Source organism: Exserohilum turcica (genome assembly GCF_000359705.1).
Source record: "Exserohilum turcica Et28A unplaced genomic scaffold SETTUscaffold_10, whole genome shotgun sequence".
Classification (NCBI taxonomy): domain Eukaryota; kingdom Fungi; phylum Ascomycota; class Dothideomycetes; order Pleosporales; family Pleosporaceae; genus Exserohilum; species Exserohilum turcicum.
In genome coordinates, this window is record NW_007359915.1 from 1,862,588 (window position 1) to 1,885,813 (window position 23,226).

The following is a 23,226-nucleotide window of genomic DNA, read 5'->3' on the forward strand; positions in this document are numbered from 1 at the left end:
CTACAACTTGGCGTCCTTCTCGCGTTTCGCCAACAACCTCAAGTCCTTTCTCAAAATCTTCCCGCTCGGACTCTTTGGTATGGCGTCGAGGAAAACAACGCCCCCTCTCAACTGCTTGTAGCCCGCCGCATTCTGCTTCACAAACTCCGCAATGGCACGGCCACTAATCTTCTTCTCGTCAGCAACCACGTACGCCCGGGGAACCTCGTTATGCCCGTCATCCGTCTCGACTCCAATGACAGCCGCATCCAGGATATCCGGATGGCTGATTAACAAAGCCTCGAGTTCGGCGGGCGCAACCTGCAGGCCTTTGTACTTGATTAATTCTTTCTTGCGGTCGACAATGTAAAACACGCCGTTGCGGAACTCTGCAATGTCGCCCGTGCGGAACCAGTCTCCCAAAAAGGCTTCCTTAGTAGCAGCCTCGTTCTGGTAGTAGCCTTTGCATACTACCGGTCCCTTGATAAGTATCTCTCCTGGCTTCCCTGGCTCAACGTCTCGGTCGTTATCGTCGACGATGCGAGCCACCATGTTGGGCATGATAGGTCCGACAGAGCCAGTGTCGTCCTTGATTCCAAAAGGCGTGACTGTAGCACTACCCGTGGTTTCGGACAGCCCCCACGTTTGACAAATGAAGCTGTCTGTTCCGCCGAGCTTCTGGCTAGCAGCATACTGCAGGTCTTTGCCCATAGGAGCTGTGCCACTGAGTGCAAGCTGCACCGTCTTGAGCTGATCTGTAACCTCGGGAGACTTTGCAACCAGCAGCCAGATGGGCGGCACAGTGGAGATGTACGTGATGCGGTACTTCTTCATGTATTCGAGAAACCGGGCGAATTCGAACTTGCGCATCCAGTACACGGTGCCACCTAGCAAGAAGGGGTTGAGCAGGTAGCCATGGAGGCCAGCAATGTGCGCAAAAGGCTTGTGAGCAAGTCTCCTGTTTTGGAACTCTGGATGCTTTGCTGCCCATGGCTTATAAAGGTTACCTTGAATTAGGGTCTGTGCAACCATGTTGCGATGAGAAATTTTGACGCCTAGGAGACATTCGGTCAGTCCATGGTGGTTTTGTAAACGCCATCCACCTCCAGATTTTTCTTTACACACCTTTTGGCAGGCCCGTAGTACCAGAGCTATAAAGCATAGCAATAAGACTGTTCTCGAGCTCGTGTGGATCCGTTGTCTTGGGCCATGGCAACTCGTCATTCTCATCAATGAGATTTGGACCTAACCGGCCATCGTCTCCAATCACCTGGAGCATCCAATCTCTCCCCTCGCTCGTAACGAGCACTCTCCCACCTCCATTTCCACCCCCATCCCGCAATCTCCGCAGCTTGGACAGCTGTCGCCCTCGTGGTCTCAGACGTCACGAGAATCTTGGCCCTGGCGCCTTGGAGTTGCTTGCTCAGCTCGCCGGCTGTACTGGCTGGAGATGTAGCAGAAAAGACACCGCCAACGCCAATGACACTGTATGTGAGCACGGGCACCAGATAGTGACCTGTTGAAATGACAGCACACACGTCTTTTCCTGGACCATTTGCGCCAATGCCAAAATGCTTGCGGAAAGCCGCAGCTGTTGCTTGTGTTAGGTGGCGGGCGCGCGATTTGGTTAATATCAAACTTGGATCATCAGCTGAGACATGAATGGGTGTATCTTCTTTTGCTAGTCCGTGTTCCGAATCTGGACAAGATTTAGTATTGGTTGTCTACTCATGGTGGTGTGTTTTGCGAACGACGGAAGAGCGGCTGGGTGTGCTGGGCAGAGACGTACCGAACAGGAGCGTGAGAATATCAATATCCGGAATGGGATAGTCTTCGGATGCTCGATAGATGATACCGTTAGCCGTCTTCTCCACAACAGTCGTCATCTTGCTGCTGCACTAGCGACCAAGTCCAAAAATAGCAGTTAGGCTAGACTCAAACACTGAAGACGTAAAGAAAGGAGATATGGTTACGATGGCCAAAGGCACAGTTGTGTATCGACACTCTGATTAAAGAAGCTATGGCGAAATGAACGACAATGCCCAGGGCCGCCCCTCTCGCAACTTTACTGATCCTCGGTTGAATCATGTCGCTGACATGGTTGACGACTCGACTCATTCTAGTTGGTTTCGGCACTTTAGATGTTAGTGCTAGTAAGCAAGTGGGGTAAGTTGGGGTGATTAACAATGGCTATTAAGGTCGCCATATCAGATTATTTATCTTCAGTATGAACTCGTCAAGGCCAGCATTGGCTGTACAAGCCGAGTGCGTATGTCCGGGCTCTTCATGGTGCGACACTTTTGTGCATCCGCGTGGTACTCCGTGTAAGTAATGTTGGGGCCATTGCTTCAGCCTCTACGCTTAGTGCTTGGTAGACTGACCGCATCTTCAGCAGCATCTTCAGGGGCGTCTATATCGTCCTTGTTATGAACAGACTTGTTTGGCTTTCGCCTCTTCCGCTTCTTCTTCCCTTGCTGACCACCATTGCCCGGGTCTTCCGGGGCTATCTTGGTCGCCAATGGGAGCACGGCTGGTCGGGCAATTGGCGGGAGCTCACTATCTTTGATTTTCGTCTTGCGCATTCCCCTTGGGTTCTGCTTTTCAAGCAGCGCGACATATTCTGCTGTGCGTTTGGTGTGCTCGACTTTTGTCATGATTTTCCAGTTCTCTGGCTTGTCTGCATCTCTCCACTTCTGCCAGACATCCTCATGCATAACACTCCCGCTGAGAACAACAAAAGCGCAACCATTCCACAGGGTATGCACCGCTTGTACAGGCAGCCACTTTGGCCGCAACTGCCCATGCTCTGCGAGCCATTGAGCCACTCTTGCAGGAGTTTGGCACAAGTTGCGCATGTGCGGTTCAACATAGATGGTGCGCTGGTCCCAGAATGCCAGACCATCATCGTCGACTACGTCGAACGAGTTGTGTGGTAGGTACTTGGGAGGGTACGAAGAGGGCTTGCGGCGGACATGGTATCCATTGCTTGAGACCTCGAGTATTTTGGAGGGATAATCCCGGAGCGCTTGCTTGAGGAGAATCTGAGAAGCTTCGGGCTTTAGCGAAGAAATGTTGGGGTGCTCGAGTATCGCGGTAAGATGGATATCTGACCCTGGGTCAGCTATGCACACGCCCCGAGTGGGAAATACGCACACTTTCCCTCGCCATCTACTGTCCGATAGCGATCTTGAAGCCACTTTGCTCGCTCCTCTTCGTGGTGCGCATAGTCGGTGAAGATGAGCTCGATGCCAGCAGCAAGTTGAGCAATGTATTCTGCTGTGACGGGTCTGGTAGTGAACCTAGGACCAGATTTGATAGGTTTAGGTTCAATCTGTTCTTCTGGCTGGTAAGTAGGAGAGTTTGTACTTGTTTTCTGCATAGCCTCAACCAGCGCTTCTTCATGGTCGGACTGAGCATTGTTCGCTGGCGGGTTAGACGTGTTCGGCCGCGGCTTCTCGCGAACGCCCTTGAGCCTTAGTGCTCGCGGCACAAACATTGTCGTGGATAAGTTGCAATGGTAGTTGGGGGTCAAGCAAGCACTGTTTAATCCATGCGTGGTCGCGATACTCATGCAGGCGACTTGCAGACGCGCGCCGCGACTGTGAGCACGGACCTTACGTCAGTCCCCAGATTCTCCATTTCCACACGCAGCATCTTAACCCTCGCTACACCCGAAACCACACACGCCAATCCGTCGCAATGGCAAAAGAGAAGAACTACAATCCCGTCCAAGAAGCCAAAAAGGCAGAGAAGCAGAAGCAGCTTCGCAAGCAAAAGGCCAACCTCCAGACACAGCGCAACGAGAAACTCGCGCGCAGAAATCCCCATCGCATACAACGGGATATCGACAGCCTCAAAGAGCTCGAGCAGAACGGCTCGCTACGGCCGCATGAGCGCCAAAGACTGCAAGAACTGGAAAAGGATCTCGCAGCCGTCAATAAGGCGCGCGCTGCACTCGGCGACAAAGCACCAGTCTTCAAGCCCGAGCGGCGTTTCGACAATGACGACGGGGGACGGGGCGACCGAGAAAATCGGGGCGGCGGCGTCCTAGGCAAGCGGACGCGAAACGGGCAGCGGAAAGAAGACGACAGCAGCGACACCGACGACGATGTGAGGCACATTCCCATGCCTCGCGACACGCCACCGCCCATTCCACGCATATACCAAGCGCGCGCTTCGCAAGCCGACGAGGCACCGCCCGAGCCCAAGAAGCCGACGATTGTCTACGAAGCTGCGCCACAGGTCCGCGATCTGCGCAAGGAAGCTACAAAGTTTATGCCTGCGGCTGTGGCGCAGAAGATGAAGCTGGCAAAGGGCGGGGGACGGTTACTGGAGCCTGAGGAGTTTGACAAGCTGAGGGAAGAGGGGTATATGAAGGAGCATGGGACCAAGACTGAGGCTGAGGCTGAGGCTGAGGCTGAAGCTGGCGGCGACACTGGGCCCGAGCCGGATGAGGAGCTCGAGGCGTTTATGAAGCTGCAGAGCATGAGTGCGGGGGCCATGGCGGAGAAGGCAGCAGAGGCGGCGGTGCAAGAGGCCGAGTACACGATGATGGCTGCTGAAGCCGTGGGGCAAATGAAGAGCATATCGAATGAGGCCAGTACGGCAGAGAACACGCTCAAGCACGTGCAGATGGAGGAGGTGGAGGATGAAGATTTGTAGAATGCATGATACCACATTTCGCTTCTGTACACCACGATTTTCTTCTCCGATCACAGTATGAACATGTTTGCAGCATGGCTGGGCTTGATTCACATTCACAGGTCTGCATGAGGCGGCTAGGGAACAAGCAAGACACGGCAGTGGCAGTCACAGTCACTCAGGCGGTGCAGTCAACAGGCGTGTTGAGAATTATTTCATTCATGAGGTGCTAGGGTATAATTATGTGCAGCTCGAGGCCAAAGGTATGTTCCACCTATCACACAGTATCGTCGATAATCCTTAGGGTCGTGTCGTCAGGGGCGTGGACAAGAAGCAATTTACTTCTTCTGGCCGCCAGACAGGGTGTCGGAGATGCTCTGGCCAGCATTGCTGAGCGTGTCCTGGGCCTGCTGCAGCACGCCGGAGCTCTTGTTAGACGCGTCGTCGCCGCCCGAGCGGGTGGCGTCGCCGAGCTTCTGTCCAGCCGACTTCTGGTCATCTATGGGTACAGTTAGTGTCATGATACAAGCGAAGAATGCTTGGTGGGGCAGGGCGCATACCAGGCTGAAGGCTGCCAGCGATGCGGTCGCCGGCTCCAGTCAGGTTCTCAGAGGCCTTCTCGGTGGTGGACTTCTGGGAGTCGGGGGTGACTTTGGGTTGTTAGCGTGGTGCACTGGAGACACTGGCAAAGAGTGGGAGCTCACTCTTCTCCGAGGCCTGCTCGCCGAGTCCCTTGCGCATGGAGTCAGACATGTTGGATGGAGTTGGTGGCGGTTGTTTGAAGAGCTGGGTTGGAAGTTGTAGTGGTTGTCTGGAGAGTGTGTTTGAGAGTGTGATGAGGGCTGGTGCAGAGGGCAGCGAAGAGGCAGCTTTATACCCGGGTCATGGGCATCCAGGCGGCAGTGACGTGCTACGACACAGGTACGTCATCTGCTAGCGAGGTAAGAGCAGCAGCAACAGCAGCAGCCGTTGGTGTAGGAGAGAGACATGTGGGTGAGATGGACTTGGGCTCTGCACGAGCAGCGAGGCCTTTCCAGGGATGGATACCAGTTTGCAGGCGCCACATGCCGCCACGATTGGCAGATCAGCACATTGCCTTGGCTTGATTGATGGCATTCTGGCGGCGTTGCATGGCATTCGCGTCATCTGGTCACGGCTAAGAGTGGACTCGGGCTCTGGCCCTCTGCCCTCTCGCTGTCGCTGCTCCGTCTCTGCCCGCGGAATGGACAAGGGCAGTCTGCCCCGCCTTTGTGAGCTGCCTTGGACAGGCTAGCTGTAGGTCATGGAGGGGCATGCGTCGCGCTTGTTTTGCGGGCTTCTTACGTGTACAATCACAATTGCTGTCCAAGACGACGAGGCAGTCATGAACCAGGTTGGAATGCGCTGAGCAGCGGTGCAATACCATGAGGCTGGCCTGGTTCTGCAGAGACCATGGCCCGGAGCCCTTCGGCGCCTCCGCAGACGCCGTTTGCCCAGCAAAGACATGATACACGGGCAGTTGGAGGTTGTAGTGGGGGTAGCGCCCCGCTGACGTAGCCAGAGTGTCACGAAGGAGTCGCGTGTCACGTGATCTTCGTCATTGCCATCGCCATCGCCGTCGCAGTCGCCGTCACATGCACATCTCCTCTTCTCTCATCCACAGCCAGCGACACCAACACCAACATGCACATCTTTATGAACACCTCGACCTCTCCCATTCGTATCCACCATCTGCCCAAATCCCTGGATGCTTTGCCGCCGCACTGTTGCTAATTTGGTCCTCGCCACACCCACACCTCTTGAAAATCAAGTTTGACCTATGTTGCCATCCATCCACTTTTCATCTCGCTACACTTTGCGAGTCACTACTGGCCCTCCAGCGCTCCGAGTTATCGTCGCCGAGAGCACACTTACCCTTTGCAGCCTTTGTGACGAACCGCCAGCTTCGAAAATCTACCTCCGCCCTTTTTGGCCTGTAAGTAGCGCCGTCGTACGGTCTGACGGCCTTGACCTCAGACACGGCGGGTGCCACATGTTCCAACACATAGTTTCCTGACTCGGGCTATACGGCACATGGCGGAGGGGAGGGTTGTCTACTTATAATTGTCAGTGTTTTTAACAGCATGAGCAGCGGAACAGTGCATGTCGTCGCCAAGACTTCCACAATTACACCAACAAATCAACAACGACATGCGTTCCTCATGTCGCTCCCTCGCGCCGCAAATGCAAACAATCCTGCCCTCGCTCAGCCGCCCACATGGCAGCCGGAAATGGCCCGATTTCTTCCTACACGGCGGCTGTTCAATGTTTGGAGCCAGTCGTGGGTACTCCCACGTGTTTGAGGTTTGCCGTTCTCAAGGTAGACGGTTCCGTTCTTCAACCATCCCACGCGCCATGTCAGGGTCCCCCTGTGTCATGCTGTGCTGGTAGGAATACACTGAATTCCAGAGAGACCTCCAATCAAGATTTCATGGCGTTATCTACAGTCTTGTTGATTTCCTACCACCGGTTAGCCCCGTGTTTCGGATCGGATCCACTTTGCACTTTTCCTAGACAGTAGTCGCTTCATCGCCTGCGATAGGGTCATGTCGATCAGGCTCCGACATGCGCAATCTTACTTGCCGCTGTAAGTAGACTTCTCCAAGCTGCCGTCAAACCCGTCGGTTGACTCGCCCACCATCTTCGCCCACACGGCCCTTTATGCCTCACGAGCCGCAAGGCCGTCATGGTGGCTGTGCCACGGGCTCTAACAATAGTTTCCGCCCTGTTAATCCCAGGGATGACTCTGTATACAACCCAGGCGAGGCGAGCGTTGGTCGGAGTGCTTTCGAAGCGTACTTTGTCTCCGTACAAATATCCTGTGCATGCCTTCGTTTGGCATCCCAGGCAAGGGACTCGCCTCTCACACTCTTTTACTCGTATGTTTGCTGGGCATTCAGGCTGTGGTTGCTTCTGTTTCCTTCATATCCGCTTTTGGATACATAAAACATCGAGGGGCTTCTCTCCATACATTATTGCCTACTTATCCACTGTAGCGCCCTCGGATTTTCCTTCAGATTCAGTAATCCATATTTTCATACCTCTTCATCACCATGCGGTTCCTGAGAGCGCTTTTGCTGCCTATTCTTTTCTTCAATGTCACATCTGCCGACTTCACAAGCGACACGGTTGCTGCCATTCAAACACTACAGAAAAACTGGTACAACTTTGGTAACGGCTTATGGTAAGCGCTCGTACTCGACTTGCCCGCCGTCTCTAACAGTATTTAGGAACGAGTTCTGGTGGCAGTCGGGCAATATTGTTGAAGCCATCGCTCAGTTTGGCATGCAAGATGCTGATTTCAAGCCAACTGCCATAAACATTGTTGCCAATACCTACGCCAAATCGGCAAACGAAAAGGGGGCAGTCAAATGGACCAACAAATTCTTCGACGATATGGGATGGTGGGCCATGGCCTGGATAACCGCATACGACCTGACCCAGGATCAGAAGTATCTCGACAGCGCCAAGTTTATTTTCGACAACATGACGACGGGGTGGAATACGCCCTGCAAGGGTGGCATATGGTGGTCAGAGGACCGCGACTACATTGCCGCCATTGCGAATGAACTCTTCCTCTCGGTGGCGGCACACCTTGCGAACCGCGTTGCCGCAAAGGACAAACAGTACTACGTCGGCTGGGCGCAAGCAGAATGGCAATGGTTCAAGAACTCGGGCCTCATCAACGCGCAGGGACTGATCAACGACGGAATCGACCCGAAGACGTGCAAAAATAACAACGGGGCAACCTTTACCTACAACCAAGGCATCATCCTCGCCGGCCTGTCTGAGCTTTCGCGTGCTACATCTGATGGTGGTCTCATCGACTCGGCCTACGCCATCTTCGACGCCGTGACGAAACACCTGGTCGATCCTAGTGGTATTCTTACCGAACCCCGCGCCTCGCCTCTGGACCCCGTCGCCTCGCAGTTCAAGGGGGCTTTTGTGCGAGGCCTGATGACGCTGTATGAGAACAAGCCGCGAGACAGTGTCAAGCAGTTCTTCATGATCAACGCCAACGCCGCGCGGTCCGCACAAAAGGCCACGGGCAACGTTATTCCCGACCGCTGGCAGGGCGGCAGTAACGATGGCAACCCGAGCACGCAGGCCAGCGGCATTGACATCCTGCTGGCTGCGGCCTTTGTTAGTGAGCGCTAGATTGTTACTCTCTGGGAGGCTTATTTGTAACGTTCGATACCCATCATGACATTTTCCTTTTCTTTTTTTGCATCTTCGCGCGCATGTTTGGCGCTACGGTTTTGCTCGGTGCTAGAGCTAGAGATAGGGGGTCACGCCGGCCCAAGGCTATTTGTGTTTAGTCTAATGAGTTTGTGACGCATGTCGCATTGACATCAAATACATTGGATAATCGTATACACGATGAACACATGGCTCCTGTGGCTGTTTCACCCTCGACTCTACCAGATGGATGGGGATGGGATTCACAGAAATGCGATTGCTCAGTGCTAAGAGAAAATAGGAGAAATGTGGTTTCATTGGGCCGCAGAGGTGTAGGCCAAGTGCGTGTTTCAAACACAATGTTTGTGGTAGCTGTTACTCGCTGCGCCACACCAAATCAGTAGTTGGAGCAACGTCGTGGAATCAAGGATACCTGGATTATAATAGTTCCAGCAATACGCTCTGTCCCTGAGAACTACCCCAGGTTTCCTCTGCTCGATGCTAGCTGCTTGAGAAGACCGAGCGTCTTACCCCGTTGGCGTCTTGGCTGATCCAAGGTACACAGCACCGCCACGTGCACGGCACATTCGCTAAACCACCAGCCACAATCCCATCCTCACGCAAGGTCTTCAGACTACGCTCCTCTCCTCCATGTCAATTGTTATCGGATTTAGTTTATTCCCGCTGAGCACTCAATACTTTGCTACAATAGAGCCAAGTGATGACGCCATTCGGCACTCAAATCGGCCCCGATACGCTGGCAGCCGGCACTGTCATTGGCACCAAGAGTTTTCCCCAGCTCCACATACGGCACTTATCCGAATCTGCACACGCTGGGTCTTTTGGACGCAGAGCTTACCGAAGAGCCTTAGTCAAGACTACGGAAATGCAAGGCGATAAGACTACAGCTGCTGCTGCGCATTCACCGCATGCGGCTCGACGCCAGCAACAGAAGCCTAGAACGGCACGTAATATGTGGGCTTCTGCCGGTGGATACGCTGCATTTGTTACCCGTCCTTCAAAGTGGGTTAGAGAAAAAAATATTCCGCGATTACACCGGATTAGAGCCATTTTCTTGTGTGTGTATTATCAATGGGTTTGTCAATGGGTTGGCGGTCTATCTGCCGTTAACCACATAGACGCGGTTCAGCGGTGGCCATGATGTACAGCATGCTGGCCTTTTACCTCTTGTGTCTCTGTGTGTTCTATTGGAGCCAAGCGAAGTGCAGATTCTAACACACTTAATTACCAACGAGGTTCTTTTTTTCGGTTGGATTGTTTGTTTCTCTTCAGTCAGGTCTTGTTTTTGTATTATCATCGACTTTCTGCCATGGACTACGACAACAACGGGGCTCGGTCATGGATACCGCGGTTTCTGAGACCAGCGAAGAACAACGACACCACGCCCAACGAGCGGACTTCTCTTCTGCCTGACTCTCGGCATGAAGAGTGGTCGACGGGAGAAACGCATGAGCTGGACGATGAAACAGCATCAGGCTTGCAGCTTGTTCTCAATGAGTTCTGGATCCTGTTCAAAGGATCACTGCCCGTGGTTGTAGCATACGCGCTGCAAAACTCGTTGCAAACAATTTCAGTCCTCATAGTTGGCCGGCTATCGCCAGAAGCACTGGCTACAGCGGCTTTCTCATACATGTTCGCAATGGCGACTGGCTGGCTCGTTGCTCTCGGCGGCACCACCGCCATCGACACGTTGGCTTCTGCGAGTTTTACCGGCAGCAAGAACCGGCACGACCTTGGGATTATTCTTCAGCGCTCCTTTGTGGTGCTGCTGCTCTTCTACATTCCCATTGCCATCCTGTGGTTCTGCTCCGAGCCACTGTTCAAGGCACTCGGCCAGGAAGACTACATTGCGCGCGACTCGGCGAGATTCCTCTCCGTGCTGGCCCCCGGAGGCATAGGCTACATATACTTTGAGGCGCTGAAAAAGTACATGCAGGCACAGGGTATGTCTTCGGTACACGGCATCATCACATGGCACTGACACGCATAGAAATCATGAGACCCGGCACGTACGTCCTTCTCATCACGTCTCCGCTGAGTGCCAGCCTGAACATCCTGTTCGTGTATACCTTTAACATGGGCCTGCTTGGCGCACCCCTCGCTACGGGCATCGCATACTGGGCGTCCTTCTTCCTGCTGCTCGCCTACGCGCGGTTCGTAGACGGGTGGCAGTGCTGGGGCGGGTGGGACCGCAAGTGCTTGCAGAACATGTGGGTGTTTGCACGGCTGGCGTTCCTCGGCGTCATACACGTGGGCACGGAGTGGTGGGCATTTGAGATTGTCGCGCTGGTTGCAGGCAAGCTCGGGACGATACCGCTGGCTGCGCAAAGCGTCATCATGACTACGGACCAGGTCATGAATACGATTCCCTTTGGCGTGGGCGTTGCCACGTCGTCCCGCGTCGGCAATCTGCTTGGGGCGCGCAACGCAAAAGGCGCCGCCCGCGCTGCTAACACGGCCGCTGTGCTGAGCATGGTGCTGGGTGCTCTTGTGCTGGCGGTGCTGATGGGGGTCAAGGGCTTTTACGCAAAGATCTTCAACGACGACCAGGATGTCATCAGGCTGACGGCGAGAGTCATGCCATATGTTGCATTGTTCCAGATTGCAGATGGACTCAATGGGAGCTGCGGCGGGGCTCTCAGAGGCATGGGCCGGCAGCATATTGGAGCGACGGTCAACATAGTCAGCTACTACTGCGGTGCGTTGCCACTGGGCATCTGGCTTGCATTCCATGGCTGGGGTCTCTCAGGCCTCTGGGTTGGGCAATGCATCGCCCTGTACCTTGTCGGCTTTGCAGAATGGGCCATAGTTGCATGGAGCGACTGGAGCCACCAGGTCAAGAAGGCATTTGAGAGGATGGATGCGGATGATAGGGCCGAGCTGGGTATTTCTCCGGACGAAGCGACTGTCAGCACGTAGATAGCCAGTTGTTGTTTATTTTATTTTATTTTGTTTTTCGGGCAAGGTCAGGTTATTGGCGAGCTTGTTCTGGCATTAGCAACGCTTCTTAGACATGCGAGACGTGTATGGGTACGGCTAGATAGCAAAGCCCGCGAGCGGCTAATGCACGACTTGACGAAAAATTACCAAAAGCGTTAAGCGAACGGCCGTTAGCGCGAATGGGTATCGGCGCCCCCCTGTTCTTCTCTCCACCATCCAGACCTCACTCCACTCCCACTTCCACTCCTCATGATTACCTCCGCACCGCTTGCGGCACACCCCACATCCCGCTGCCTTTCGGTGATATACTATCCGTCTCTGCGCTGTACAGCGCTGCCAAGTAAGAGGAAATCGCTCGAGCATAGCCATTCGCCACAGACACCATGGGGTATACTGCCGCGATACAGAGCTACGAGATAATCGGCACTCATGTATTTTCTTATCGAGCCAATCCGCGCCGCAGAAGAGCGACTAGGCAAGAGCGTTACGTGGAAATGTGCAGGCTAAGACGTACGTGATTGCTGCATCGGAAGCGCGTGTTGCATGCATAAGTGTGCAGCTCCTTCAGATAAGCCGGATGCACAGCGAGCAGCCGAGTCGAGTATCTGCCGTTACAGCAGTGCCGCCAAATGCAATGCTACTGGCTCGATTGCTGTTATTTGCTCGTATGCTGCCGTCATCGCACAGGGCGGGGTCGCTCGTCTCCATGGTGATCAGCCCTGCTCGATGCGAGACGCGGAGGTCTAGAGGCATGTAGAGAGGATGAGTATGTTGCTGTGAGCCATCAAGGTATTCTTTGGCATTGTAAAAGGGGGGGTGTTTCCACGAATGGTGTTCATGGTGCTCATTCTATTGAACAGCATTTCATGTGCCAATGGCTCGAGACTTGGGCGAAATCGCTGCCTCACACTGTTGCACTGACGGATATCAAAGCCCTGATGCCCCCAAGACATGCTAACCGATTAAAGGCAGTGAGATGCTACACCTGCAGACGACATCATCACGTACAGGGATCGATTCAGCGATTGTATACCCAAGTACGGGTTACCTAACGCGAGCTCGTCAGCCAGCAACTGATAGTGAAGTCTGCGTGAGCTCCCTCTCGACGGCTATTTACCGCCGCTCCGCACGCCAGAAATCTGGATCCGCATCCTTCTTGATCCCTCTCCATTGTCCCACTGAGTCTACACCATGAGGTTCACCCCAGCGCTTCTGAGCTTCGCCGCCGCCGTGGCTGCACATGGCGACCATGACCACGACCAAGAGCCATTGGCCGGCCCCCACGAGGGTCTCTGGTACAACACGCTTCCTGGAGACGGTGGCAAGCAAGTAAGAAGCTCTAGCAATACCCGTTTCAACGTCAGTGTTGATTGTGGAAAATAGGCCGACTCGGTGTTCTCGGGCATCTCGACATTCGGCCGCCTCAAGTACCACCCTTGTCTGTCCAGCGACGTCAACTACGACATTGCGTTTATTGGTATGCCTATACACATCAAGCTAGCTTCCACCATCTAACTGTAATCCAGGCGCCCCCTTTGACACGGGCACTTCGTACCGTCCCGGCGCGCGCTTCGGCCCCAGCGGCATCAGACAAGGTTCTCGCCGCCTCAATCTCTAGTACGTGTAACCGTGTACAAGCAAATAGCTTACTTGTATTGGCAATCCCCCTGCAAAGGCTCACGCAAACTCGCATTTAGCGGCGGATACAACGTGCCTCTCGAGGCCAACCCGTTTAACTCGTGGGCCAAGATTATCGACTGCGGTGACATTCCCGTGACTTCGTATGTGGTTCTTTTCGTGTTGATCAAGTTGCTATATATCTGTGTATGTAGCTAACAGTGCTGCGAAACACAGATACGACAATGCGTATGCGCTGCAGCAAATCGAGCAAGGCCACAACCTGCTGCTGAGCCGCGCACCCTTTACCCACGCGCACAAGCCCGGGCCCTCGAAGAAGGGGAAAACACTGCCGCGCATGATCACGCTGGGAGGCGACCACACAATCACACTTCCGCTGCTGCGCTCCGTGCACCGCGAGTACGGTCCTATTACCGTGATCCATTTCGACAGCCACTTGTACGTAGCACTCCCTACAAACTCGCCTTGTGCATAGCTAACACTACATACACCACAGAGACACATGGCGCCCCAAGGTCTTTGGCGGCGCCCCCAGCGACCAAGCCAGCATAAATCACGGCACGTACTTCTTCCACGCCGCGCAGGAGGGGCTCCTCGCAAACGACACGAGCATCCACGCGGGCATCCGCACCACGCTATCGGGTCCCTCGGACTACGACAACGACGGCTACTGCGGCTTCCAGATTGTCGAGGCCCGTGAAATCGACACCATTGGCATGGACGGTATCATCAAGAAGATCAAGGAGCGCGTCGGCCTTGTCAACCCTGTTTATTTGAGTATCGATATTGATACCTTGGATCCGGCTTGTATGTTGATTTCCCTTGCTGATGTTCTTTCTTTCTTTCTTCTATATTCCTCTTGAGTGTGGGGGGAAGAAGAAGAAGAAGAAGAAGAAGAAGAAGAAGAAGAAGAAAAGATCCAAGCTAACACACCATCTAGTTGCCCCCGCGACCGGCACCCCCGAAACGGGCGGGTGGACGACGCGCGAGCTGCGGACGATTATCCGGGGCCTCGAAGGCATCAATCTGATTGGTGCGGACATCGTTGAAGTCGCGCCTGCGTACGACACGAATGCCGAGTTGACGACCATGGCGGCCGCGGTAAGTCGAGCCTTCACATGCTGGGTTGCTTTATTTACTGATTGTATTGGGATCCAGGACACGCTTTATGAAGTCATGACTTTGATGGTGAAGAGGGGCCCGCTGAGTTATATGGGTGCGCCGCAGAAGGAGAATGAAGAGTTGTAGATACGTCTAGATGTCTAGGAAACGAACACGGAATTGCGTGGTGGGTGTTAAGGAAGAGGGAAGACTGATTAACGAGGCGTATTGGCCTCGAATGTACATAGTCGCAAAGGCGATGATGCCACGGGCTTAATGATGCCACGCCACGCCGACACACGGAAAATCCAAGTATAAGTAGAAAAACGGTGTAATAAGCTCATCAAGCACCCCACCTCATGAAGCCAAAAACCGCATTGATCAAGACGCCCATAACAACCGCCACCTGCCGGCGTCGAGTCCACACGCCCTCCTCTCTAAAGCCCCAGACCAGGCTTCCGAGCGGGAAAAAGAAGCCCGTTAGATAGCCATACAGCATGTCGTCGAGGCCGCCCTCCTCGACGGCAAAGCCCGCGCCCCAGCCCGTCTCGCCCCCATTCGCACCGGGCGCCGCGAGCGAAGCAGAAGGATCATTTGCCGACGAGTCGAGCCAGCGGTCCTCCAGCACGCGGACCTGGGCCGGCGTAGGCATGGTATCCGGGGTATGTGTAAACGACAGATTAGTGGTAAAATGCGAGCGCAAGCTGGCCACCTCTGCGGGGGTAAAGCCCGAACTCAGCAGGCGGTCGAAGCCCTGTGCCTGGGGCACTGCGTCTGTTCCTACAGTTGCGCCGGACGTTGCCGTCGAGCTCCTCGGGCGGTGCGCATAGTCTTCTGCTGCGCTGGCGCCCTTGGCGCGGTGCGCAGAGGCGGCCGAGCCGTCGAGCTGCGATTTCAGGCTTATCTCGATGTTCTGTGCGAGCGTGGCTTCGCTCGCCAGCTCCGATGCAGATAGCGCGTCGCCGAGCGAACAGTGTATGTAGTACTTTTTCGCTTCCGCCGAGATGCCTGTTGTGCCGTATTCGACCGTCGGTGTCTCTCGCAGCGGCTGCTTGCCTTTGCTCTTGCTTGCCTCGCCGTTGATGCTGCTGCCTCCTGCAGCGGCATCGCTGCTCTTGCTGGTGCGGAATGGGGATGGCAACGGTAGTCTTAGCGATCGGGAAAGCGGTTCATTGTCTGCGAGGACCTTGCCGGCGTAGATGAGGCGGAGTCGCGACGAGACATGCTCGGGCGGGAGGTGCTGGCGGATAATCTGCTTGAGCGAGAGCGTCGCGATGATGCGGGGCGTGTGGATGGTGAGGGGCAGATCTGGCACCGAGGCCGTGAAGCGGATTATCAGGTATATCAGCTGCTCAGGAAGGATATGCGCGTTGGCTGCCATTGTGCTGGCCGACGAGGGTTGCGCTTGGGCTGGGGGGCGAGGGGCGAGGCGGGAAGGATAAGCGATGGTTCATGTGCATCCAGTCTACAAGAGGTCATGGCGGTCGTGGCATGGTTTGCGCTGCTATCTTTTGCTTTGCATCTCGGGTGGTGGTCCCGCAGACTCGGCGGCCGTCGCGCAGGCAGCTCGAGACGCGGCGGCCGGAGCTTAGCAGATGAGGTTGTTTACCTCCGAAGCGTAGCCCACCCCGGGACATGACCCCTCTTTGCCGCATCGTTGAGCTGATGCGTTCCATTCACACTGGAACCAAGCTGGGCCAAGATGACCATCATTCACGTTGTTCTATTCGAATGGAAGCCTACTGCAACCCCCGATCAAATCGCAGAGGTACGGCCACAGCACAGGGCCATGGGCCGTCAGGCTAACAGCAACAGGCATGCAAGCGGATGCTTGAGCTCAAAGACCAATGCATCCACCCAACCTCGCAAAAGCCCTACATCAGGTCTTTTACTGGCGGCAAGAACAACAGTCCCGAGGGCCAAGCTGTGTGTATTCCCAAGCACCAGCCAACCCGGTTGCTGACGTTACTAGGGCAACTCAACCCATGGCTTCGTTGTTGAATTTGAAAACGAAGAGGACCGCGACTACTACGTCTTCAAAGACCCCGTGCATCAGGAGTTTATCAAGTTCGCTGGTGAGGTGGCCAGCGGCGTCAGGGTCGTTGACTACGAGCCGGGAAAGATGTAGGGATGGGTTGAGCAGACGAAGAAAGCGGAGCCATTGCCCAGATGCATAGCCTAGGAATGTGTCGGGATTGACTGAATAACGCCCCATATGCAACGCCCGGAATGCTTCTATAGTACAAACGATATGTAAGGGTATCATGACACGCTAAATGACTCTCCGCATCCGCACTGCTCCGCTGCTGAATGTTAGCCTTGGTCTGCAGCGCCGTGCGTGCCACACTCACTGATGTTTGGGTTCTTGAAGATGAAGCGCTCGTTCAGCTTATCCTCCAGCCAGTCCATCTCGCTCCCGATAATGTTCAGCAGCGCCTTGTTGTCGATCAACACCTTGGCGCCATCCTGCTCCACCTGTTCGTCGAGCGGGCTCGGCTTGTCCACATACTCGAGGTGATATGCCAGCCCCGAGCATCCCTTTGCCTTTGTGCCTATCCGGATGAGCTTTGGCTCGGGCAATTCGAGCAGTTCGCGGAGGTGCGCCACGGCCGACGGCGAGAGCTTGATGGTTGCCTTGCGAGGCCCAAAGTTGTACCGGCGCGGTCGAAGTGGTTTGCTAGGACTCGCCGTCTGCTGGGGCTTTTGCGCTTCGCCTTCGGGTATGGTGGCTTTGGGCAGTTCGGACTGTGAAGCGGCGTCGCGCTCTTGCGGCGGAGCCGGTGGTGTTGTGCTCCTTGGCGCCGTTGCTCCGCCTGCAATTGAAGTGTCGGGCACGCCAGCATTCCGTGGCGGCGGCTCTGGATACAGCGATGAGGGTCGATAGGCCGTCGCCGTCTGCATCTGGCGCTTCGCTGACTGGCGATATGGCGGCGACGAGGCAAAGGACCGCGAGCATTGCGGACATTGGCGGGGGGCAAACGGGGGTGCGGCGCAGCGTTGCAGCGACCAGGTCGAGCGTGCGAGGGCTCGCGTAGCACGGGGGAGTGACATGATGGCAGGGCCAGACATCAGAGTGCTCTACGGCGTGAGAAGACGAGGGGCGCGTGTCGAGATGGGTGATGGCAAAGGTACTCGCACGTCCAGGTAGACCAAATTCGTCAAAGCATATGTCATCCGCCGCAAACCCCGGCCAGGGTGTGTAATCAGAACACGTGAGCTGTGATTGGTCCATATCCCCCGAGGCTCATGCCATTGTCAGGTGTAACGTCTTGCTCGGGCCATTGCACTCATGAGCACATGAGCCAGTTGGAGGTAGTAGATTTTACTTTCTGTAATTCAGCTAACATCGAACTGAGTGCTCTGCCAAATCCAAATACACCAAACACGTCAAATCATTAAACACTATGTGTACATGGGCACCATCGGTATGCATCGGTATTCATCGGTATATTTCCAACATCCCCGTCCAACCACTATCAACCACTATCAACCTCCCCCAAACCAAGTCCAAACTCGCACTACCATTCTATCGGCACCATCACCACAAATGCACATGCACATCTCCATATTCTTGCAAAGAATCATCTCAAACTTATATATTTACATTCCCCAAGCACCAATTACTTATCCAACCGCCTCAACTGATCCAAAGCAAAACTTTTCTTTTCTCCAAATGCTATTTGAAACAAAACCAAAAAAACTCCTTCCCAATGCCCAAGAACGGGTATATCGCTGTTTTTTTTCGCCGTAAACCAAAAAAGCACTTTTGAGTTTCCCCCACCTTGTTCATATCCCTTAGTATCACTTTTCCTTTCGTTTCGTTCTCTTCACTTCTCCAAACACTGCTATAATGATGACGAGCGTTTACTTCATGTGCATGCCATAGGTGTGGTCAAAAGCGGCATTGATGCTGCGGTGGTGCTCGACAACCCTGTTCTTGAAGCCCCGCCACGCCTTCTGGTAGTTGCGGGGAGCCTGCTCGGCCTGAAGCTGCACTGTGTGGTCGGCAGCAAGCGACTTGCTCGGGGCCTCGACACTGTGCCTGGGGCTGGAGACGGCAGACGTGTTGCGCGAGGCGTGGGGAGAGCTGTTTGGACTGTAGTAGGCGGCAAAGGCGGCGTTCATCTCCTCGTGGTGCTTCTTGAAGGCCTTCCACGCCTTGGAAAGGTTGGTTGGGTTCTTGTGGCTGGATGAAGGGCTTGCCATGGACGAGTTGCGGGATGCAGAGGGCGAGGCTTGTTGCGAGGCGGGGAGCGAGCCAGTGTAGTAGGCGTTGCAGGCGGCGTTGACGCTCTCGTGGTGGGCCTTTGCGCGGGCGGCAACCGAGTTGAGGAAGTTTGTCATTTTGATAGTTGGTTGGGTTGGTGGTGTCAAGGTCGATGATATTGACTGATGATGTTGGAGTCGATGATTGACTGATGGTATTCGAGTCGATGAGAGTGTGCTTGTGGATGCTTGCTTGCTGATGTCTCCTCTCACCACCGCCGTACCCACCTCCCTTTATACTCTGCAGCCGGCTCCCCCAGACTCTTCGCCATGACACCCGCCAAGCATCGTCAGACGGCCCACGCACGTCCACAGGGGATGCCCGAAAATCTCTCTCTCTCCGACCGCCTCCCCAGAAAATTTCTCTTACCTCAACAACACGCCTTGCACACGCCTTGCACATGCTGGGCCAGAAACCCATGGTGAGACTGCCTGTGCCTGCCCCGCCCGTCGCGTGATTGGCTGGTGTGCTGACAAACCCCATAATTTTGCCATCCAGCCTCTCCTCTCGTGCTCTCCACAGGGCGTGACGACGGCCTGTGCAGGCCAACTCATGATGACAACCACTCGCCATGATCCACACGCCCTATGCCAATCCACCCTCGATGATGCATGCACATGTGCATGCGCCTTTTCCGGGACCCGCGGCGGCACCCGGCGCGTTTCCCGTCGGCGGCTAAATTTACCAGTGCACATCATCAATGTCAATCCACGCCGACATCACGCGCAAAGTTTTTTTTTAGGGGAGCACCGTTAACTGCTAGAGGCCTGCCGTTGGAGGCAAGGCGGCGGAAATCTCTGTTACTGGCTCATGTGCACAGCAGCCACACGAGCCTGTTCGCTCTTTTCCGTGGCGCCCGGTTGCCCGTCGGATGCCCCGTCTGCCCATGTCGCTGTGTGTTTAAAAAATCTAGAAGCCCCGAGTCCCGTCGGTGCGCCCTGCAAAAGTGGATGTTTGTACGTAAACCTCACGCCCTCGACCATTTCCACATGTCCGTTAACTGCTAGACAGATGCCTTTGGAGGCTTGGTCGAGCAAAATTTTTGGCTTCAACCTGTTGTGCGTTTCACCACCTGGCCCATGACGATGCAAGTCAGTCACCGTCTCTTCTGCGCCTGCTCGTGATCGGGATCGTGCCATGTTTGTTGGGAAAGAGAGGGAGAGGGGGAGAGTACCGTGTTCGAGCAATTTCACTCGAGAGCCATTTTCGCCCTTCGCTCCACGTCCCGTCTCCTGACGCTCTTTGTCCGACTCGGCCACACGGCGCTTTGCACAAGCACTTTTAAATTTACCTACGCGGGCCGCACGTTGCGACATTTCAAGTCTGATTCATCTCGCTCTTCCCGTCAACCCGTCGCTGCCACCGCATAGCCCCCCTTACAAGGGCAACGTAACACGATGAAAACTCTGATTCTAGATGCTTTGTGTACAATGCGCCGTACGTTCAACAATCCAGGTTCTGAGACACCGTCTATGCAAGTCTCTTCATAAACGCAGCCCAACGTAATGTATACCCCACAAAAGCAATAACACGACACTTTCAACCCGAGTCTCACATGTGAGAGGGAGACGCCATGTTGCTCCAGCGGATTCAGTCCCAGCCGTGGGATGAATATATACCTCAGCCGAGTGCCTGGGACCTTCTACACTGCGAGAGCCCGTTTTGAGCGCAGTGGGATCTTTGGTCAGTGTGACAACCGTTGTAGCAGGCTGCAGCGTGCTCGTCTTGCCCTGGACTGCAACTGCTGATCCCCCGGACACGAGGCTAAGCGTCGTCCCGTTGATAGTCACTGGATTACCTCCAGGGATAAGAGTGGTCCCAGGACCCATTATGATGTCGCCCGCACCATTGGCTGTATATATTTGGCCCTCAAGGGTCAGCGCCCCAGGCATCACAGCCGTGTACATGCCACCGACAGCAGGGACAATGCTCGATGTCACCCCATTTATGACGAGAGCCGTTGCAGAAGGCGCAAGAGAGAGGATCGTCCCTGAGATGGTGAGCGGCTCTCCGCCTGGAACCAGTGTCTGTACTCCAAGCACGTATTGGGATTGTGGATTTGGCATTATCGTTGCGGTGCCGATGCTAAGTACGGGCGGGACTGCACCTGGCAGGGGCACTGGAGCGCTTGTCATCTCGGGGCGATCTGGATGAAGTGGTATGACCTTGGTGCCTAGAACCATTTCCGTCTTGCCGTCTGAAGTTCGGACTTGAATGGGCGTGTTGTCGACGACGACGGTCTGGTCAGGAAAAACAGTGTAAGAATCCGCTATCACAAAAGTGTCGCCGTCTGGCCCCTCTCCAACAATGATCGTCGCAGCGCCAGCGGAAATCGTGGCCATCGGACGAGCCTGGGTGGCCAGTGGTGCAGGGTCCAGCTTGCCCGTAGAGCCATGCTGTTCCTCGACCGTCGCGTCTACCCAGCCTGTAGCCGTTATCTCAATGACCGGAGCGCATCCTCTGCATGGCCGGGTGGCGGTGAAATCAGGTTCAGTAATCTCATGATGGCCGTTTGGATCGCCAATCTGCGTCGCGGCTGGTGGTATTGGCCTGAGACCTTGATTTGTCGAAAGCATGGGGAGACTTGCAGTGGCATTGCCCTGGTATGCAATCGAGATGGTCGTTGCATCCGTGGGCGCTGGATTGCTAATGATAACTCCCGGATGTGAGGTATGTGCCGGTGCAGTAAGGATGAAATTGGGTGGCGTAGGGGCTGAAGCCATGGAATCTTGAGACAGCGACGCAGTATTACGGCTGACTCTTGGTGCTGATGTGTACATTGGATCTGACTGAAGCATGACAGTAGTCATGACAAGATTGAGATCTAGCGCAAAGAGCATCCAAAATTAGCCAGTGATTGATGAGGCCGATTATGGCCCTTGGACTCTAAGGCTCTACAGCCAGCCTTCCTGTGGCAGCTGACCCATAGTCGAATGCTCGTTTCCCATTGGGTCAGCAAGCAATCTTGGTGAATCAAAGACCGTAATCTCCTGTGCATATCCGCTTGAGCAACGCCTATCCACGTCACATACGAACGGACAAGACGATGGAAAGCAGGTACAGTGACTTGCTTGCTTGTACCATGACGGACAGACGGCATGGTTTTGGCAGAAAGGTGTTACCATGCATAGTGATGGTAGTAGGCCATGAAAGAAGGTACCCTGTATACAGGCGACATGGCTGCACCAAGCCAGTGGCCTACCCAGCAATTGGGATACTGGCACGAAAATCCCCGCTATCTGTCCCTACCAGGAGATATTTGTTGCCTGGGATAGAATTGCACAGTCGCACGAAGCATTTACTTAGATTGCGGTTGATTAGCTTCCTCTAGAATCTGGGACCATTGAAGCCGATTGAAAATACCCGACTTTGGGGATAGCTTTACCCGGAGCAGGAATGCATCGTGATACGTCAGCTGGGCGACTCCCAACAGCTGGTCTCTCCCGATCGTTTTAGCGAGCTCCAATCGCTGCATGATACCGGTTCGCTGCAGCCGGAAGAGCGCGAGTGAAAGATTGAATAGTGAGTACGCAAGACTGCGTGACCAGGTTGAGGGATTATACGGACATGGAGTGGCAAAGACATGCATATCCCATCCCGCTGGTGCGTTGAGTGTGTTTGCTGACTGTTGGGCGCCAAGTAGTAGAGATTGTATACGGAGTTCAGCTCACAAACGGGCGACACACAAGCTGCGAATCTAATACGTTGAACACCTGCTGGAGCAAACCGAGTGAGACACCATCTCAGCTGAAGCACCTGAGCTTGGGCCAAAATGTCGTGCAAAGGCATCTATGAATAGGAAGTTATCCAGTAGACCGTTTTGCGTGGGTGGTACAGGCAGTATTCAACCGAGACCTTTTAGCCAAAGCGTTTCGACGCAGGACCAACGCACGTGACATAGATGTGAGAAGACGTTTCCAGGCGTCTATTAAGATCTTCCCGTCAAATTACAACCACCAACTTCGAGTTTTCTGGAAACCGCTAGGAAAGCACGCTATCTAGGAGAACCGACCACGAGGAATCGACTAACAGCACTTTCAACACCTGCAGCTAAGGCGCTAGCGCGCAGTAGGGAGAAGAAGGAGGCCTTCCTTCGTTATCTCACGCCTGTGAGAATTTTCTCACAGAGCTTGGGCTCTAATGCCAAGACTAGAGGGGCTAATAGGAACGCAGGAGCTTATTAAAGCTTAAATTTAGCAAGAAACACAGACATATTAAAACAATAAAAATAACAAAAAAAGACTAGCCTTAAAGGACCTTAGAGGCACAAGCAAACGACTAATGGATAATAATCTAGAAATTGAGATGGCTGAGGAGGCCTCTACGCCTTGCCCTAACAGGCAACTAGAAGAACCGCCTAGGCCTACCCATACTAGGACAAGGAGTAATTTTTCTCCATTTATTAGAGCAGTGCCAAGATACCCTACAGTAGGGAAAACACC

The 23,226-nt window shown here is 54.4% G+C and overlaps 13 protein-coding genes across 13 annotated transcripts; 5 read left to right on the forward strand and 8 right to left on the reverse strand.

The window, feature by feature from the left end:
* Window positions 1-1,865, reverse strand: SETTUDRAFT_101993 (uncharacterized protein; the record flags this gene model as incomplete). The annotated part of the gene is made up of 4 exons (XM_008023582.1): window positions 1-1,034; window positions 1,105-1,239; window positions 1,289-1,678; window positions 1,769-1,865. The coding sequence occupies 4 exons, from the start codon at window positions 1,863-1,865 to the stop codon at window positions 1-3; spliced, it is 1,656 nt and encodes a 551-aa protein (XP_008021773.1).
* A 131-nt stretch (window positions 1,866-1,996) lies between these two features.
* Window positions 1,997-3,475, reverse strand: SETTUDRAFT_45290 (uncharacterized protein; the record flags this gene model as incomplete). Its single annotated transcript, XM_008023164.1, has 3 exons — window positions 1,997-2,114; window positions 2,165-3,085; window positions 3,133-3,475. The coding sequence occupies 2 exons, from the start codon at window positions 3,473-3,475 to the stop codon at window positions 2,328-2,330; spliced, it is 1,101 nt and encodes a 366-aa protein (XP_008021355.1). The 3' UTR covers window positions 1,997-2,114; window positions 2,165-2,327.
* A 203-nt stretch (window positions 3,476-3,678) lies between these two features.
* SETTUDRAFT_45291 (uncharacterized protein) lies at window positions 3,679-4,646 on the forward strand (the record flags this gene model as incomplete). Its single annotated transcript, XM_008023165.1, has 1 exon — window positions 3,679-4,646. The coding sequence occupies one exon, from the start codon at window positions 3,679-3,681 to the stop codon at window positions 4,639-4,641; it is 963 nt and encodes a 320-aa protein (XP_008021356.1). The 3' UTR covers window positions 4,642-4,646.
* Window positions 4,647-4,802: 156 nt separating this feature from the next.
* Window positions 4,803-5,464, reverse strand: SETTUDRAFT_166944 (uncharacterized protein). The gene is made up of 3 exons (XM_008023583.1): window positions 5,325-5,464; window positions 5,181-5,270; window positions 4,803-5,119 (listed from the first exon to the last, which is right to left on the reverse strand). The coding sequence occupies exons 1-3, from the start codon at window positions 5,371-5,373 to the stop codon at window positions 4,959-4,961; spliced, it is 300 nt and encodes a 99-aa protein (XP_008021774.1). The 5' UTR covers window positions 5,374-5,464; the 3' UTR covers window positions 4,803-4,958.
* Window positions 5,465-7,691: 2,227 nt separating this feature from the next.
* Window positions 7,692-8,796, forward strand: SETTUDRAFT_158597 (glycoside hydrolase family 76 protein; the record flags this gene model as incomplete). Its single annotated transcript, XM_008023584.1, has 2 exons — window positions 7,692-7,822; window positions 7,869-8,796. 2 exons carry the CDS (start codon window positions 7,692-7,694, stop codon window positions 8,794-8,796), a joined length of 1,059 nt encoding a protein of 352 aa, XP_008021775.1.
* A 1,351-nt stretch (window positions 8,797-10,147) lies between these two features.
* On the forward strand, window positions 10,148-11,757 carry SETTUDRAFT_36623 (uncharacterized protein; the record flags this gene model as incomplete). The annotated part of the gene is made up of 2 exons (XM_008023138.1): window positions 10,148-10,781; window positions 10,829-11,757. 2 exons carry the CDS (start codon window positions 10,148-10,150, stop codon window positions 11,755-11,757), a joined length of 1,563 nt encoding a protein of 520 aa, XP_008021329.1.
* A 1,212-nt stretch (window positions 11,758-12,969) lies between these two features.
* SETTUDRAFT_25234 (uncharacterized protein) lies at window positions 12,970-14,664 on the forward strand (the record flags this gene model as incomplete). Its single annotated transcript, XM_008023058.1, has 8 exons — window positions 12,970-13,107; window positions 13,162-13,255; window positions 13,305-13,395; window positions 13,476-13,559; window positions 13,633-13,854; window positions 13,913-14,223; window positions 14,357-14,517; window positions 14,575-14,664. The coding sequence occupies 8 exons, from the start codon at window positions 12,970-12,972 to the stop codon at window positions 14,662-14,664; spliced, it is 1,191 nt and encodes a 396-aa protein (XP_008021249.1).
* A 196-nt stretch (window positions 14,665-14,860) lies between these two features.
* Window positions 14,861-15,898, reverse strand: SETTUDRAFT_25235 (uncharacterized protein; the record flags this gene model as incomplete). Its single annotated transcript, XM_008023059.1, has 1 exon — window positions 14,861-15,898. One exon carries the CDS (start codon window positions 15,896-15,898, stop codon window positions 14,861-14,863), a length of 1,038 nt encoding a protein of 345 aa, XP_008021250.1.
* Window positions 15,899-16,219: 321 nt separating this feature from the next.
* SETTUDRAFT_101841 (uncharacterized protein) lies at window positions 16,220-16,645 on the forward strand (the record flags this gene model as incomplete). Its single annotated transcript, XM_008023585.1, has 3 exons — window positions 16,220-16,285; window positions 16,333-16,443; window positions 16,490-16,645. The coding sequence occupies 3 exons, from the start codon at window positions 16,220-16,222 to the stop codon at window positions 16,643-16,645; spliced, it is 333 nt and encodes a 110-aa protein (XP_008021776.1).
* Window positions 16,646-16,779: 134 nt separating this feature from the next.
* Window positions 16,780-17,799, reverse strand: SETTUDRAFT_158602 (uncharacterized protein; the record flags this gene model as incomplete). Its single annotated transcript, XM_008023586.1, has 3 exons — window positions 16,780-16,820; window positions 16,869-17,543; window positions 17,784-17,799. 3 exons carry the CDS (start codon window positions 17,797-17,799, stop codon window positions 16,780-16,782), a joined length of 732 nt encoding a protein of 243 aa, XP_008021777.1.
* A 582-nt stretch (window positions 17,800-18,381) lies between these two features.
* SETTUDRAFT_101915 (uncharacterized protein) lies at window positions 18,382-18,861 on the reverse strand (the record flags this gene model as incomplete). The annotated part of the gene is made up of 1 exon (XM_008023587.1): window positions 18,382-18,861. The coding sequence occupies one exon, from the start codon at window positions 18,859-18,861 to the stop codon at window positions 18,382-18,384; it is 480 nt and encodes a 159-aa protein (XP_008021778.1).
* Window positions 18,862-19,584: 723 nt separating this feature from the next.
* On the reverse strand, window positions 19,585-20,100 carry SETTUDRAFT_36629 (uncharacterized protein; the record flags this gene model as incomplete). Its single annotated transcript, XM_008023139.1, has 1 exon — window positions 19,585-20,100. The coding sequence occupies one exon, from the start codon at window positions 20,098-20,100 to the stop codon at window positions 19,585-19,587; it is 516 nt and encodes a 171-aa protein (XP_008021330.1).
* Window positions 20,101-20,268: 168 nt separating this feature from the next.
* SETTUDRAFT_101506 (uncharacterized protein) lies at window positions 20,269-21,507 on the reverse strand (the record flags this gene model as incomplete). The annotated part of the gene is made up of 1 exon (XM_008023588.1): window positions 20,269-21,507. One exon carries the CDS (start codon window positions 21,505-21,507, stop codon window positions 20,269-20,271), a length of 1,239 nt encoding a protein of 412 aa, XP_008021779.1.
* Between the last annotated feature and the right edge of the window lie 1,719 nt (window positions 21,508-23,226).

Coding starts and splice junctions, on each gene's coding strand:
- SETTUDRAFT_166944 (XM_008023583.1), bottom strand. CDS start 5,373: ATGTCTGACTCCATGCGCAAGGGACTCGGCGAGCAGGCCTCGGAGAAG. Junction 5,271..5,324: donor CGAGCAGGCCTCGGAGAAGA/GTGAGCTCCCAC, acceptor AACAACCCAAAG/TCACCCCCGACTCCCAGAAG. Junction 5,120..5,180: donor CGCTGGCAGCCTTCAGCCTG/GTATGCGCCCTG, acceptor CTGTACCCATAG/ATGACCAGAAGTCGGCTGGA.